The 17,598-nt window shown below is 47.8% G+C and overlaps 1 protein-coding gene across 6 annotated transcripts in view; it reads right to left on the reverse strand.

The window, feature by feature from the left end:
• The window catches only part of LOC120096689 (uncharacterized), a 33,344-nt gene extending 15,897 nt beyond the window's left edge, over positions 1–17,447 (reverse strand). For 2 of the 6 annotated variants that reach the window (XM_087584598.1, XM_087584597.1), the window contains exon 1: positions 14,430–14,661. In XM_087584598.1, the coding sequence (XP_087440724.1) occupies positions 14,430–14,515 (86 nt within the window). In that variant the 5' untranslated portion in view covers positions 14,516–14,661. Of the gene's footprint in view, positions 1–10,573; positions 11,396–14,429; positions 14,662–15,031; positions 15,093–15,228; positions 15,431–17,367 lie in introns of those variants that run through there. The other 4 variants (XR_015637173.1, XR_015637171.1, XR_015637170.1 and 1 more) reach the window with 4 other exon arrangements.
• Positions 17,448–17,598: the final 151 nt, after the last annotated feature.

Raw genomic sequence — 17,598 nt, forward strand, 5'->3', positions numbered from 1 at the left:
GATTAACATCCCCAGCCCTGCCCCACAAGGGGTGAAGGTAACTTTGCTGCCTACAGCAGAGCCAGTCACCTAGCTATAAAGAAAGAGCCCCTCCAGAACAAGCTTGGCCTTGTTCTTCGGAGGTGGGGGAGGTCTCAGTGTTCAGTATAGTCAGGAAGATGTGCTGTTCCCAGGGTAATAGTCAGCAACATTTAGTCTGCAAAAGAGAATGGATCAATGGAGCACAGTGAATGTTTGTTAACAGCTTGTAGACCAGGGGTTTGAACCCATGAACTGTGAGGTATATGGATAGATTTGCCATCAAATATATATGTACACATTCTGAAAAACTCAGGTTTCCTTTTATTTAGGTGCCTATTTGGAAAACATTTTTTTTCAAGGAAATTGTTCAGTACCCTACCAAGTTAGACCTAATTCAATGTAAGAGATGTAGATCATGGTGTCATCGCTTGCTAGAATCAAAATGAAATTTGTGAATTTATTAAGACACAGGGAAAATAGTTTAGGCCATTAAAAAAAAAAGCGGTTAGTAATTAAGCTCTGGTACCAGCTTCTGTGGGTTCAAATCCTGGCTTTGGCTGGTTATGGGATCCTGAGTGCAAAATAGAGCGGCTATCGCCTAGGCCATGGCCTCCTGTGAGGACTGAGGACTAAATGCAATATTTGCAGAATCCTAAGACCTTCCCACGTGTGTATCAGCAGGATCTACAGGATCACTCCTCATTCACTCGTCTCTCGTTAGGTGTGTGCTGGAATCAGGTGGTCAGATTCCACGGGACCTCGCAGACTGAGGAGAAAACAGTGGCTGGCAATCACAGACAGACAGGCAACTGAAAGTCTGTTCTGGTTCCAGAGCCTAGGGGGAGCCAGAATGAGAGAAGGGCCAGGTTAACGCCACAGAGGAAGGATAGCGACTGGAGGTCGCTACTGAGGTCGGTAGGTTTGTTCTTGGGGGTTCTGTGGAACAGTGTTTCTGAACTGTGCTCCATGGCCACAGGAAATGCTTTAAAGATCCATGCCAAACAGCTGCAGAAAATGTGTACCCTGAGCCCTCTTGGGAAGACTCACAGCGTGAACTCACAACGTGCACCGTAATTCCTAAGAGTCTAAAAAGTCCTGCTGTCGGCAACCAAGCACTAACCCTTTACCTCGGCCCTTAGACTCTGCCCCATCATGTCTTTCAAATGGCGCACTGGGTAAATCAGTATCCAGCAGCAATGAATAACTTTGGAGAAGGGCAGGAGGAATCTTTGGGCCAGCACAGATGCTGCGGATGGGCACTGTGGCTGTGGCAGCCTGGTGAGAGCACTGGGATGGGGACCGAGCTGGATCCTTGCAAGCATTCTTGTGGGGGGCAGTTGCCAATGTCTAGAGACACCTTGAAAATGGTTGTAAACTCTGAGGAAGAAGTGACCAGTGGTTTAGATGAAGATTATTGTTTAAAAAAAAATCCATGGAGTATAATGTTTTCCCTTACTAGGAGGATCTCTGCAAGAAAACCTGCCAGGCTTGGCTTGTTCCCTTAGAAACCAGTTCAGACGGCAAGGAATGTCTGCCCAGTTAGTAGTACCCCAGGCTGCACTCGGGCTCTAGAGAGCCTGCAAAGAGAAGCATGAATTCTCTGATTTTTGGCTACCGGAATCTCTCAGTCAGTCGGTCAGTCAGTCAGTCTGTCTGTCTGCCTGTCTGTCTCTGTCTCCCTTTCCCTCTCTCCCTCCCCCATCTCTTCACCCTCTCCCATTCCCTTGCCCCTCTCTCCCTCTCTCTCTGTCCCCCTCTCCCTCTTATTTGGAGCAGGTATATAGCAACTAGCTGAAGTTGTAGGCTGGGCACTGTGTGTCACAGCCCTATTCCTTCTGATTGTCCCTGAAACCCAAGGTGACGGTTTGCAGGCACACCTGATGGTTTCTGAATCTGTTCTTTGCCCAGTTAACCCACCAAAGCAGGGCATGGCCCACAGAAGGAAACTTCTCCTGCCTTAAGGGTAGAAACACACTGGCCTAGAACTAGTAAGAGAATTGGTGAAAACCTGCTTGGAAGGGCTGACACATGATGAGCTGTGATTGCATACAAACCAGTTAGTGCTGTGTCTGCCATTAAGTATGCAGAAGATGCTTTTTATTCCTGGTATTGTCTCATGTGTACACAATTAAAAAAAACCCTCTGTAAGAGTTTCAGTAAATGCTTTGACTTTAAGATTTTTAAAAAGTTTTTTATGTATGTTTTGCCCACATATACATGCATACATACACACATGCATGGGTGTGTGTTGGGGGGGGGTTCTGAAGAAGGCATCAGATCTCCTGGGTTTGAAGTTACAGAATGTCGTGACCTCCATGTAGATACTGGAAACAGCTTGGGTCCCTTTCAAGGACAAGTTCTCTTCCATTGAGCCATCCCCCACCCCTATGCTTCATGCACTCTGGCCTCTTGAAACTCATAGGGATCTTGGGCTCTGTGGTGGTTTTAATAGGCTTGGCCCATAGGAAGTGGCACCGTTTGGAGGGGTGGCCTTGCTGGAATAGGCGTGACCTTGTTGAAGGAAGTGTGTCTCTGAGTAGGCGGGATTTGAGGGCTCCTATGCTCAAGCTCTGCCCAGTGTGGGAGAGGCCCCTCCTGGCTGCCTCAGAAGACAGTCTCTCTCTGGCTGTCTTTGGGTCAAGATGTAGAACTCCAAACTCTGTATCTCCGTGTCTGACGTCCAACTCTTTTCTGCTTTGTTGGTTGCAACACAACTCTTTCTCTCGGGCTGGTTCCATTTCTGTCAGCAGCTTTCCTTAGCAGGAATCCCAAGGCTGTGGCATCTTGAACATCTTGGGCTCTGAAAGGCAACCTCCATATTACAGATTCTTGTTCCAATGTCTGATATCCATGTACGATCTTCTGGGCTCCTCCAAAGAGCTTGAGTCATCTCTCCAGCTCTGCCCTCTGTGGCACTCTAGGGTCTGGCTGACTCCACTCCACTGCTGCTGCTGCTCTTGGTGATCACCCCGTGGTACTGGCATCTCCAATACACTGGGGTGTACTGCTCCAACGAGGCTTCCCTAATAGCTTCTCCTAGGCTTTCTTCATAGTGCCAAGCCTCAACTTCTTTGCATAGCCCCTGCATAGTCTTGGGCCATCAACTGCAACTGAATTGGTGTCTTCGCCAATGGTCTCCCATGGCCTCTCACAGTGCCAAGCCTCAGTTGCTCTCCATGACCCCTTTAGGCCTTCAAAATTAGTATGACCTGGGTGATTCTTACACATTACCAAGTCTTTCTGCCAGCGTAATGCCTATCTCTAGAACACAGTCTCTTTGTGCTCTCAGAAAACACTCCCCAGAAGATTTCACCAAGTGATGCTGGTCTCTTAATCACTGCTAATTTCTTAGCTCCAGCTAGCCAGCATACATCATCCCGATAACTTCTTCTATTCTTGACTCTAAAGCCAGAGCCATGTGGCTGAAGACGCTAAATTCTGCTGCTTGCTGGGGGCTGCCCCTTCCACTGGCCCAATTAGATTACATCAACACCAACTTTCTGTTTACCAACTCCTTCACTGCCTAAGCTTGACTGTTCTGGAACTTGCTCCGTAAGCTAACCTTGAACTCAAAGATCTGCATGCCTATGTCTCCCGAGTGATGGGATTAAAGGTGTGTACCTATGCCTGAACCTAAGTTTTTCTTTAATTCCCTTTTACAAGATCTTTATAAGTTCTGGATTATAATTAATTCCAGATATAGTCAAGTTGACAAACAAGAATAGTCATCACAGTCCATCCCTTATCAGCCTGACACACAATCATATAGCCTTATATCTAAGTGTAAATAACCAGGTCATAGTAATGCCTAACATAATACACCTATCCCTTAGTTCAACTGCAAATGCATAATCAACAATCTTAGCAGGGTGGGGTCTTGCTCTGAGGTCACCACTCCCTTAATTCCATTTAATATCCTTGAACAGAAGATTTAGCTCTATTCCACTTACTCGTGCCCTTTAATACTTGAATTTTTTTTTTTTTTGGTTCTTTTTTTCGGAGCTGGGGACCAAACCCAGGGCCTCGCGCTTCCTAGGTAAGCGCTCTACCACTGAGCTAAATCCCCAGCCCCTAATACTTGAATTTAACATATGAATTTATCATGCATTTTGTATTTTTTTCCTTTCTAAATTTGGTACACTTGATCAAGATCATCTTCATGAGAGTAAATGAGAGGACAAAAATCTATGCTGGGCTTTTTTGAGACTTTCTTTGTCAATGCAATTAATCTAAATCTCTTCACTTTAGCCTCAAGCAGACGCTTCAGACACGGGCAAAAAAGCAGCCATCTTTTTACCAAAATACTGCAAGAATGATCTGTAGGCAGCATTACTAAAATCCTCCTCTGAAACCTTTTGAGACAGGGACTCACAGTTCAAATCGCCCCCAGTACCACTGCTTTCCACATCCCTAGTAGGATAACCCATTAAGCCCCAGTTAAAGCATTCCATTGCCTTCCAAATACAAAGTCCCAAGACCCACACTCCTCCAGACAAAAATACAAGCAAGCTGTCACATCAGAACCCCAGTCCATGATACCAACTTCTGTCTTAGTTTGCTTTTTACTGCTGTGAAGAGACACCATGACCAAGGCAACTCTTATGAAGGGAAACACTTCACTGGGGCTGGCTTACAGTTTAGGAAGTACAGTCCATTATCATCATGGTGGGAAGGATGGCAGCATCCAGGCAAACATGGTGTTGGAAGAACCAAGAGTTCTACATCTTGATCCAATAGCAGGGACGAGGAGACTGTCTTCTACATTGGGCAAAGCTTGAACACTAGGAGACCTCAGAGCCTGCCAACACAGTGACACACTTCCTCCAATAAGGCCACACCTCCAAATAGTGCCACTTCCTGTGGGGCAAGTATATTCAAACCACTACAGGCTCTCCCAGGCTTATGATCCCCAAACACATTCTCTTGCACATAGCCCTGCTCCTTCATAGAATTATTTCCCTTTGCTTTTCTCTATTCATATCTCTTAAGGAAGAAGCTGGGGAAAGCTACCCAAGGAGGAGCAACTTCAGGGTCCCTGTGGGTTGTGGAGGATGTTCCTGACATGGCTTTCTAGTCCCTTGCAAGGAGCCTCAAACATCCACTCTGGGTCTCCAGGGATCTCAGAGGTTAGTTTGCAGACCCCCCTGGTTAGAAAAGGTACCTCAGCCTGCTAAAGGTCGTAAGATAAGCTTGTTGAAGTTCCTGCCACACTGCCTGCATGTGGTCTCACACAGTTTAAACACACTATTCTGCCAAAGCCCCACGAGGAAGCTTAGCAATGAAGAGCTTGAGGCCTGAAGAGTACCTGTAAGTGGCTAGAATAGGAGTTTGGCATAAGGCTCATGCTTTCAACACAACTTAGCCCTCTATGAGGATCATTGGTGCTCCCTGGCTGTCTCCTTTGTCTTGACAGCTGAATGCCTGCCAGCCAGCAGCTGTGGTTGGCAAACTGTCTATACAGGCTATGCCAGAAGGTTCTACTTCTGTACCTGGCCTGTAGTAGACAGTCAACATTTTGGCAAGTTAGGGTCCTAGGGGGTGAAAGAGTCACTGAGTCAGATCAGACTAGAAAAAGACAAGTGCATTGAGCTCACTGTAGGAGAGCCGTGGGGAGGGCTATTTTCACACAGATCCTGTTTTCTCTCTGGTGTTGATTTACCACCATACAAATGGAAACCAGTTCTGACTGGGTGATGTTTGACTCTAGCAGGAGCTGGGGTTATAGTGTAGAGTTTGTAGTCAGAGTTTGGATTGGCCATTCTCAGGCACAGCACTGGTAGATTCCTCCTCACCTCATTCCCTCACAAATTCGTGACAGACTTCCCATGCCCTGCTGCATCAGGACTTCACTGTTCAACACCTCACACCACATGCTTTGCCCATGTCTTCTTTGTTACAACGGACTGTAGGTGGGTCAAAGAAATATCCACTTGTCCCTTCAGTTAACGAGGCTGAGAGAGACCTTCGCTGCGTCTAGCTCAGTGTGGCCAGCTGGAGACAGAGACATGACCATGGCTCCTGCTCCGAGACGGGCAAGTAAGCATTCTGCATCCTGTTCCAGGCACAAAGAACAGCATGTGCAAAAGAGATGACAAGAGCCGGGTGCCTGCCATCCCAGCAGGAGAGAGGAGTATTACATGTCTGAGGCCAGACCAGGCTATGGCTGCTGAGTCTTCACTATTGATATCCAATACCAAATGATCAGTCCTGATCATTTGATCAAATGATCATATACATACATGCAACAGTGGATGGAATCAGCAGGAGGTTGTATTCATATACTTATGCGTGTATGCGTGCGTGTGTCTGTGTGTGTGTGTGTGTGTGTGTGTGTGTGTGTGTGTGTGTGAGAATAATAAAGAAAAAGAAGCTCTAAATTTGAGAGTTGTAGGGGGGAGTTATGAGAGGAGTTGGAGGGGGGAATGATGTAATTATATCCATTAAAATAAAAATTTAAAAAGCTGTAGGAGGATAAAATAAGAGGCACAAGCCGAAAGTAGTGAAAGAAAATAAAAATAGAGGTCAAAACAGTATCAAAAGAAAAGACCAATAAACGTTTATGCACAGCAGAGCTAGGCATGGTGGCTATAATTCCAACACTCAAGGGACTGAGGCAGGAGGATTGTGAGTGTGAGACCAGGCTGGGCAAGAACCTGCCTCGAAAACAGAAAGAAGAAATGAAAAAAACAAGATAGGAAAGAAACATGAAACGTAAGTAGCAGCTAAGCATGCCGAAAGATGGCGACGTCTTTGTAAGTAACATGTAGAGGAGACGACCAAGGCGCCTTGGCCTTTCCGGCTCAGATGAGCCATTACCTGGGCCTGCAGTTGGCTGTGAAGACACAGCTCGTCCTGTGCCGTGCTGCTGGACACATCGGCACAGCCATTAGTCACATCTATTAAGTAAGAACCACGAAGGTCCAGCAATTCCCCTTCTTGGAGCTTGTCCCGTAGCATCTGCATGCGTGTGCAGTGCACATCCCAGCAAAGCCCCCAAACCATTTGATTCTCATTAACAGGGACTGGTTGGATAAGCCAAGGACTGGTGTTCTACCACCAAGAAGCCAAATCTGGCTTTTTGCCTGCTTTTGTAGCATTTTCTTTCTTTTTTTTTTTTTTTTTTTTTTTTTGGTTCTTTTTTTTTTCGGAGCTAGGGACTGAACCCAGGGCCTTGCGCAGCATTTTCAAACTATGAAGAGTTTTAACATTTTCTGGGGAAGAGGGCTGAGTCAGGGTCCCACGCTGTAGCCAGCCTGACCTTAACACTTAGGGTGATTCTCCCGACTCAGCCTCCTGAGTGCTGGGATTACCAGGACGTGAGTTCCCATACCTAGCTTTTAACATTTAAAAATAGTTTTTAAAAATCAAAAGGAAAATTCTGTCTCCGTGATTCACGAGCTTTCTGGGAAATTCTTTTCATTGTTCATAAATGAATCTTACTGAAACGTTGTCATGTCCCTTTCTTTCCATGTTGTCCCTGCACTCTTGCACAAGTGGGCTAAATACTTTCCACAGAGACTCTCTGACCTCATGGGTCCTAAAATATTTACTATCTGATGTGTGACGGGGAATGTTGGCTGGACTAGGCTATGTCCATGAGACTGGATGTTCAGCTGTAGAAAGCAACCAGAGGCTCTTACCAATTGCTATGGGAACGCTCCTACAATCTATTACTACATTTTAAAAGAGTCGACGTAGAAAGCATGAATCCCATTCGGTCCTGTGAGTGAAAGCAAAAGAATATCTTGCTTTAATTGGTGTACATTTAATACGTGTAATAATGGTCTAGAAGACAATGCAAGCAATTGGTTAATTGCGGTTTTCTTTGCTGGAAGAGATTAGGGAACGCAGATCAGAAAAGAAATTGTGTGTAGTTTTATGGGTGGTCATTACTCAAAGGAGTAAGCAAGCTCGTGTCAATTATTTTTTTTAAAGATTTATTTATTTATTTATTTATTTATTTATTTATTTATTTTTTTGGTTCTTTTTTTCGGAGCTGGGGACCGAACCCAGGGCCTTGCGCTTCCTAGGTAAGCGCTCTACCACTGAGCTAAATCCCCAGCCTTATTTATTTATTATATATAAGTACACTGTAGCTGTCTTCAGACACACCAGAAGAGGGTATCAGATCTCTTTACAGATGGTTGTGAGCCACCATGTGGTTGCTGAGAATTGAACTCAGGACCTCTGGAAGAGCAGTCAGTGCTCTTAACCACTGAGCCATCTCTCCAGCCCATCAATTATTTTAAACATTAGATGTCCTTACTTTATGCGTATGAGTGTCTCGCCTACGTGTGTGTATATGCATCACTGAATTCAGACGAGGGCATCAGACGCCCTTGCAACTAGCGTTCTAAACCGTTGTGAGCCGTTTCGTAGGAAGTCATTGCCCAGACCTCTGTAAGGGCAGCAAGTTCGTAACTCTGAGCCATCTCCAGCCCTGTATAACGACCTTTTAAACTATGCTGTGGCAGGGAGCAGGACTGCGATGGCGGCAAGAGTCTGACTCTGTGGGTGGAGTTGAGACTGGGGAGGGTACGTTCGAGAGCCTGATGGGAAAGACCCTCCATGGTGGGATCAGGAGTAAAGGAAAGATCGATTTGTTAAAAAGAAAATTCTGGGAACAGGAATGTGTGGGGAAGGGGTGGGGGTGGTCAGAGGTTGCCTCTGAGGAGAGAACTCAGGAGGCTATGAACATTCTTGTGGGAGAAGGGGGGATTCTTTACTATAAACCTTGCTGCCTGATTTCTAGAGTTTTCTTTTCACGAGGAAAAGGTCTTCAGCAAAGCTGCCCTGCAGCATGTTCCACGGGGAGGGGTGTGGCTATGGTCCATGCAGAGGAGTGAGGTTCTGGTCCATGGGGAGGGGTGAGGTTCTGGTCCATGGGGAGGGGTGAGGCTCTGGTCCATGGGGAGGGGTGAGGCTCTGGTCCATGGGGAGGGTGTGGCTATGGTCTATGGGGAGGGTGTGGCTATGGTTCATGGGGAAGGTGTGGCTATGGTCTACAGGGAGGGGTGTGGCTCTGGTCCATGGGGAGGGGTGTGGCTATGGTCTATGGGGAGGGGTGTGAGTATGGTCTATGGGGAGGGGTGTGGCTATGGTCCATGGGGAGGGGTGTGGCTCTGGTCTATGGGGTGGGGTGTGAGTATGGTCTATGGGGAGGGGTGTGGCTATGGTCCCTGGGGAGGGGTGTGGCTCTGGTCCATGGAGAGGGTTGTGGCTCTGGTCCATGGGGAGGGGTGTGGCTATGGTCTATGGGGAGGGGTGTGAGTATGGTCTATGGGGAGGGGTGAGGCTCTGGTCCATGGGGAGGGGTGTGGCTATGGTCCATGGGGAGGGGTGAGGCTCTGGTCTATGGGGAGGGGTGTGAGTATGGTCCATGGGGAGGGGTGTGGCTATGGTCTATGGGGAGGGGTGTGAGTATGGTCTATGCGGAGGGGTGAGGCTATGATCCATGGGGAAGGTGTGGCTATGGTCTATGGGGAGGGGTGTGAGTATGGTCCATGTGGAGGGGTGTGGCTATGGTCCATGGGGAGGGGTGAGGCTCTGGTCCATGGGGAGGGGTGAGGCTCTGGTCTATGGGGAGGGGTGTGAGTATGGTCCATGGGGAGGGGTGTGGCTATGGTCCATGGGGAGGGGTGAGGTTATGGTCCATGGGGAGGGGTGTGGCTATGGTCCATGGGGAGGGGTGAGGTTATGGTCCATGGGGAGGGGTGCAGTTTGAAGGACCAAGACTATTGGAAGCACAGTGCAGTGGAGCAGCTGGAGTGGAATGAGTTTGGCCCTGAGTGTCCTCAGCGCCAGCACACAAAAAATAAAAATGGGAAGGGTGTCAAGCAGTGCAGAAGGGGCCTAGACCTTCCCAAACTCCAAGAGTCTAAGGAAGGGAATAGAGAAGCCACTTGCCCCTTGGTAACTTCACTCTGACCTCCCATGGCATAAGCTGTCCCTGCAGTGATCTCGACATGCTCACGGTTCGTAACACTGACCTTGAGAGCATCCTGGAAGCTGCTGTCACCCAGGCTTCCTGGCCCACTATCCTTCATCATGCACTGGCCAACAGGATGTCTAGAGTGGACACAGGCAGTGATGTCTACCCAAGGCCGACTGCATGCCTGGCCCCTCTGCGACATCTCCTACCTCCACAGTTCTTTTCTACCTCAGTGCCATTATGGGGAGCTTATCTGGGATGTCTTCCAACCAATATTTCCCCTTCCTATTTCTATATCATGTACCTGCCTCAACCAACTGCTCCCACAGATCTTTGGGGGCTTAATATTTGCTGCCTACAGTGGTGTGGTGCGTACCCCAGACTAGTGGCTTAAATTGGGGCTTCTTAAAAGTTTTCCACTTGTGGGGTTGGGGATTTAGCTCAGTGGTAGAGCGCTTGCCTAGGAAGCGCAAGGCCCTGGGTTCGGTCCCCAGCTCCGAAAAAAAAGAACCAAAAAAAAAAAAAAAAAAAAAAGTTTTCCACTTGTGACTGCCCTTTCATCTCAGAAGTGTTTCTGTGGCTGGGTGTAGAAGTAAACAGAATGGGTCGACAAATCAAGTGTTTGCTGATGGGCGATCATAAAGAAGCTTACTTTAAAACAATTCTTTGGCATGCATACAATTTCGCTGTCTATTAAAGCAGACACTAAGCGAGTTTACACGTTAATGAGATGCTTGTTCATTTTACATAAAGAACCAAACCACAGTGTGATACTGGACACTGTGGAATACGTTGCGTCTTCAACATTTTTTTTCTGAGCTGATTGTTATTTTAGTTTTATGATCACCGGTGCTGAGAATGTCCCGTCACACAAATACACAGCACAAAATGGCAGAAGCACCATTAGGGCCATTTCAGACATTTCAGACGCTGTTGGAAATTCTGTCCTAATCCCAAACCAAAACTCACTGGATGATTTTTTTTTTTTTTTAAAGTAAAACAACTGAGGTCCATAACTCAAACAACAGTTCTTAAAGTCCAGCATGCTAACTGCAAAGCCCCAAGTTCACTGATCTGATACTTGCCTCCGAGGAGCAGCAGAAGGAAATTCAGTCTTGTTTTCTGTAATGAAGCCACTGAGTTCCTATAAGAGCGGGAAGCCTTGTACATGCAGTCGGAAACATACGATCGAGTGTTTCAAGCAGCATCCTTTGGTATTCTGTGGTGGTGGTGTGCACAGTGCAAAGTGTGCACATTGTATGTTCAGAACCAAGGCTGCAGTGACATCACTCAACCCAGCATCGGCGAGTGCCGACAGAAATACTCAGTCGTTTTGCATTTCGCTGCTGCCAAATTTTCTGTTCAAACCCTGCATTCAGCTGTGTGGCCCCATGTGGGATCCCGGCACAGAGCTTAAGAAGCCATAGTTTTGGAGGCTGGCAGCTGATTAACAGAAGGAAAGAAGGCATAGGGATGTATTAACATGTGTGACTCAGTAACGCAGTGCAGGCCCGTTGCTTATACACTGAGCTTTGTCAGGGGAGGGAGCTAGAGAAGGTGGCAATCTGGGAAGCAGAGGCACAGAGAGACACTGGCTGAGTGAATGAAGAAACTCAACGGGCATGCACAACAATAAAAATTCTATAGGGGCTGGGGATTTAGCTCAGTGGTAGAGCGCTTACCTAGGAAGCGCAAGGCCCTGGGTTTGGTTCCCAGCTCTGAAAAAAAAGAACCAAAAAAAAAAAAAAAATTCTATAGACGTGAAATGGGCCCAGGACCAGAATGACTCTAGGAGTGGCCACTTTTCCCAACATCACATTTTTATTGATTCTCTGAGGATTTTACATCATGGCTGTCCATCACACTCACTTTCCAGTCCTTCTGTGTCAGTCCCCCACCCTGGTAACCCCCCCAAAACATGTAAAGATAAAAATAATAATTTTATAGTCCATTTTGTGTCATCTGTATACTCACTGTGTGTGTGTGTGTGTGTGTGTGTGTGAGAGAGAGAGAGAGAGAGAGAGAGAGAGAGAGAGAGAGAGAGAGAGAACTGAGTCCTTCCCCTCCCACACCTTTGTCAGAAACCACCAGTTGTGGAGAGCTACGCCATCCCAATCACACTGTTCTAAGAGTTCTCTTTAGCGGCTTCCTGTCGAGGCTGTTACTTTAGGGGGCGGGGAGGTTGTTGGGGTTGGTAGGGGTTGTCACAGATGCCATCCATGTTCCTCCCTTTCAACTGTCTGTCTGCAGTCCTCCATATCACTCCCTGCTCTTCACGCACGTGGGGGCCAGTGGGGAGGGGGAGGCCACAGGACACACATGACACAGGATGGATGACTGACCCGACACAGACTGATGGATCATGATGGGTCTCCACAAAGTTTCTGGCCACAGCACAGACCACAAACGTGGCTCCCCTCTACAACAGGACCCCTGGCCCAGACAAGGAGCTCAGAGGCAGCGGGGACTGCAGGTGTTAACATGGCCCACAGCTGCAGCAGGGCCTTGTAGACAGCGATGTGTCTTCAGGATGCAGCACAGACCACTGATATCCACACGGTGGCCACTTTCTGTAATCTCCCTGTGGATGTGCCTCCAGTCTGGGAAAACGTAACCCAGTGCTTCTCAACCTGTTGGTCACTACCCGTTTGGGGTGTTAACTGATCTTTTCACCAGGGTTACCTAAGACCATGGGAAAGCACAGATTTTTACACTATGATTCATAACAGTAGCAAAATTACAGTTATGAAGTAGCAACAAAAATAATTTTATGGTTGCGGGGGTCACGACAATGTGAGAAACCTCATTAAGAGGTCACAGCGTTAGGAAGGTTGAGAACCACTGCCTTAACCAAAGGGAAAGGCTTTCTGCCTAGTGCTCTGGTCTTTAAGAAGGCAAGGGACTATAAAGTAAAACTCCTTCCAATCTCTGGTGGTTGCAAGGGCCTTTAATCTAAGCAGCAGTGTTAACAGGGCGTGCTGCCTGGGGAAGACACGTTCTGATCCCCAGAGAGTCCTCTGAGGGCAACTTCCAGTGTCTGAGACAGAGCTGGCTTCTCACTGTGTCTGCATGGTGGAAGAGGTTAGGAGCCTCCCCTCACAACTGTCCCACAACTCTGTGACAGCCCAACCTCTCTCACCACAGGGAACTCCACAGAGTAAGAAGGTGAAGAAGTGGGGCCTGGGATTTCCCTCTGAACCATTAGCCTTCACATCCCCAGACGGCCACTGCTGATGGGAACTCTATTTGCCAAAACTGCCATAGAGCACACGTGCACACGTTCTGGTGGCCATCTTGAATGTGTTGGGTAAGGTTCTTTTTTTTTGTTTTGTTTTGTTTTTCTTTTCTTTTTTTCGGAGGTGGGGACCGAACCCAGGGCCTTGCGCTTGCTAGGCAAGCGCTCTACCGCTGAGCTAAATCCCCAACCCCTGAACAGCTTCGTTTTAAAGAGACATAAGACCCAGCAGTGACCAGGAGGCCCGAGGGGGGGGGGGGTCAATCGCTTTATCTGTTCACTGATTGTGCTGTCCGCCTGCCTGCAGGTCTGGGGAGTGCTCAAGATGAAGGCAGGATATTGCTTTGGAACCCATCTGCCCCAGAACTGAGCTCTCAAGGTCGGGAGCTTAAAACGGGGGTTTCTCTTCTAAAAGGTGCTAGGAATTGAACTGAGGACAATGGGGTCCTGTATTCCCCTAGACGGGCAAGGCCTAGATTGTGCTGGCAGCTCTGACCCAGTGGGAACAGAAGACTTAGCTGTTCTCACAGAGAGATTTGCCTTTTTCTTTTCTTTTTTCCTGTGCCTCCTAAGGAAGAAAGTTTTTCTCCCTGACCCTCAGGGTATGGCAGAAGTTGCAAAGGAATATATTTATAGCTGGTAACAAACTTGGGGTGTCAGCATCAGGTCTGGGAACCTCCTTCCACCACCCCATCAGAAAGGGGGTGGGGAGCAGCAACAAAGGTACAAGAGGGGTGCCTTGAGCTGAGACAGCGTGATGGGCAAGGTTTTATATCAACTTGACACAAATTAGAGTCATCCGAGAGAAGAGAACTCAGTTGAGAAATGCCTCCATAAGATCAGGTTATAGTAAGCCTGTATGTAGGGCATGTTCTTAATTAGTGATTGGTGGAAGAGGACCCAGCCCATTGTGAGTGGGGCCATCCCTGAGCTGGTGGTCCTGGGTTTTATAAGAAAGGGCTGAGCAAGCCATGAAGATCCAAGTCAGTAAGCAGCACTCCTCTGTGACCTCTGCACCACCTTCTGTCTCCAGATTCCTGACCTGTTTGAGTCCTGACTTCCTCTGTAATATGAACAGAAATGTGGAAGGATGAACCAAATAAACCCTTTCCTCCCCCAGCTGCTTTGAGCATGGTGTCTTATCACAGCAATATCAAGCCTACCTGGGACAGATAGGAAGTCGCTTTATGTTTGTGGAATGCATTGAAATAGCCCCAAGTCTCTAGCAAGGATAGGACTTACCTCGCAGGAAAAGAAACGGTGTTTGACGGGCTGGAAACCGCGAGGGTCTGGCGCCACCTAGTGTCTTCCTGGATCTTGTGGCTCATAGGACGCTCCTTTTTTTCTATGGAAACTGGCTCTAGCCTCCAAGGGGACTGAAATGAAGGAGACAGTTTTTCTGCAAGGGGCTGTTCTGCCCACGATGAGAGACAAGAGTTTGGTGGGAGACGCTGAAAAGCCACCCTCCTAATGTGTCCCAGACAAGATTGTTTTGGAGGGGAAGGAAGTAGGAGTGACTCATATGTAATATTTAGAGTCCAAGTCTCAAAAGATTGGCTCACACTAGGGGAAAAAAAAATACTTGGCGCTATTTTATGGCTCCTGTACTCTTCATTTTCAACCCAGTTTTTAGAGCTCTCAGAACCAGTACAAGGGCTCTTTACAGATTCCTTCAATCTGCTGTTTCGGAACCAGCCAAATCTTGGTTGTCAGCCTCGCTTTTGTGCTGGCTCAGCACCTGACTACCCTCTAACTTTAACTTTCTACTAGTTACAGCCACTATTTGCTATTGCTCTCATTAAATTATTATCATTCAGAGAAACAACTAGAAGGGCTATTAGTACCCCCTATCCCGTTCCACACACAAGAAAAAACGGTGCTGGTGGAGAGAGGAGGCATGGGACTGCCCACTTCGCAACACGCACGCACGCACGCACTCACGCACGCACGCACTCACGCACGCACGCACGCACGCACGCACCTGCAAGCGCACCTTTCCAAGGGGGTCCCTGACCCATTGCCTGCTCTAAGAGTCATTTACTTTTATTCTCTGAGTGTTTGCCTGCACAGACGTATGTGCACAGGTGCATGACTAGTGCCTCCAGTCAGAAAGGGGTGTTGGATCTTCCGGAAGGATGTGATGGGATTGGAGTTGCAGACCTTTGTGACCCACCATGTGGGTGCTGGGAACTCCTCTGTTAGAGCAGCAAGGGCTCTTAACTGCTGAACCACCTCTCCAGTCCCTGCAGGTTTTTGAAGAGACAAATATCTTTTACTTCCTGCCCTGGGCCATTCACTGTGACCCCCAAATAAGGGGTCTTGCTGTAAGCCTCTGCTGTACTCAAATGTCCTGCACCAGCCCTCAACACGGACACTTCCTGAGGCTGCCCTTCTCCGTGCTCGCAAACCACTCCAGTGGGCTATCCAGAGCACAGAGCGAATCCGCAGCGTCAGGAGCGTGAGTTTGTCTTTGTCTCCTGCTCTTTGGCTCTATGCAATGGGAAACTAGGAAAATAACCTGCCCACTCCTGCCTTCTGTTCCCTTCCCTCCCGACCCCCTCCACCATGCTCCGTCAAACAGACACACCTCCAGAGGAAGGTTCTGGAAGGCTGCTCTGGAACCTTACTTAAGCATTCAGAGTCTGAAATAAGGTTTTCATGGGGTACCACGCAGCAGCAAGACCCAACCCTGACAGGAGCCACAGGGAGTGGTCTGGAGATGTTGTGTAGGGGCAGGACCTGGACCTCAGTCCATCTGTTCCTCTCCAATTCTGTGACTTGTGACAGACTACTTAATGCCTCTCAGCTGCACCATGAAGCCCTCCTTTACCTGCTGCTAACATCAGTCGCTCTCTTCCCATCCTTACTTTTGCTTTCTTTGGTTTTAGGTTACCCATGGTCAACTAGGATTTGAGACTAGTGTTATTTTTTTTTAATACTTTAACCTCTTTCCTGTCTTCCTTCCTGCTCCTTCCACTTTCAAAGTGACACACGCTAGTTATTGTTACACATATGTATATTTGCTTATAAGTGCACAGACATAGAAATGCACCCTTCCAAGTCTGTTTTGTTGCTGTTGCTGCTGTTCTGTGTGTATGGTTTCAGGGCTGACTACTTTGTATTGTTCAAACAACGAGGGGGCTCTTTCCTGGGAGAAGCTGTCTCTCTCTCCTCTCTCTCTCTCTCATCTTCGGTTGCCTGGAGTTCTTCGTTCAAGAGTCTAGTGTGAGATTTCCCCCTTCCGTGTTAGCATGTCTACTGATATTGCCATCCTGGACATAAAAGTACTGAGTGAAAATTTTCAGAAATAATCAATTCTCATACTTTAAATAACCATTATTGCAACATATTGTTAGAGTTGTCCTATTTTATTATGAGCTGTTATTGATTGGCTATTCTACCTAATGTCTACAATGTCTATAAAGGAAAATGTATTCACATAAGGGCACTGCTTGCTATTTCACTGTCTCGGAACATATCCTCCTCAGGTAAGAACCACTGCAGGGGAATGCATGTCTATGGAGCCTTGCAGGGTGTGAGGTGCATGAAGGTGTGGGAAGGGAGTGGTGTGAGTGTTGCAGAGCTCAGGGGGCACCCACTGTGGCCTTCTCAAACTCCTTCCCTCCCCACAAAGAAGTCTGTCTCCTTCAAAATGGATTTCCAAGACATAACACACACACCACAAACCTGACCTACACACACACACATACATACATACACACACATACACACACACACCCACAGACCACACACACACCACAAACCCGACCTACATACATGTACATATACACACATACATACACACACACATACACACACAAACCACAAACCCAACCTACAATACAGCCCCACAGACCACACACACACACACACACACACACACACACACACACACCAAACCCAACCTACAATACAGCCCCACAGACCACACACACACCACAAACCCGACCTGCACACACACACACACACACACACACACACACACACACACACCACAAACCTGACCTACACACACACACACACACACATACACACACACACACACACACACACACACACACACAAACCCAACCTACAGTACAGCCCCACAGACCACACACACACACACACACACACACTCGCCAGTGTTTCCCACCCCTAAAAAGTAATCAGGGCTGCTTATTTATTTTTTAGAGTTAACCTGGAAGACAGCTTTTCCAATAAGAGCGTGGTGGCTGGCCGGCCGGGACTGCACGCACGTCCCTTAGCGGAAGCAGGAAGGGCAAAACAGGAAGCTCTAGTCAGCATCCGTGATTTGCAGGAGGAAGGGCCCCAGAGGCTATTCCTGTGTGGCTGGAAGGACACAGAGGGGAATTGTCTGTGATCGTACAGCAAGCTAATGCAGCCACAGACAGCAGTGCACCCAGCCTCA

This window comes from Rattus norvegicus, chromosome 14, assembly GCF_021556685.1.
Source record: "Rattus norvegicus strain SHRSP/BbbUtx chromosome 14, alternate assembly SHRSP_T2T, whole genome shotgun sequence".
NCBI classification, from domain to species: domain Eukaryota; kingdom Metazoa; phylum Chordata; class Mammalia; order Rodentia; family Muridae; genus Rattus; species Rattus norvegicus.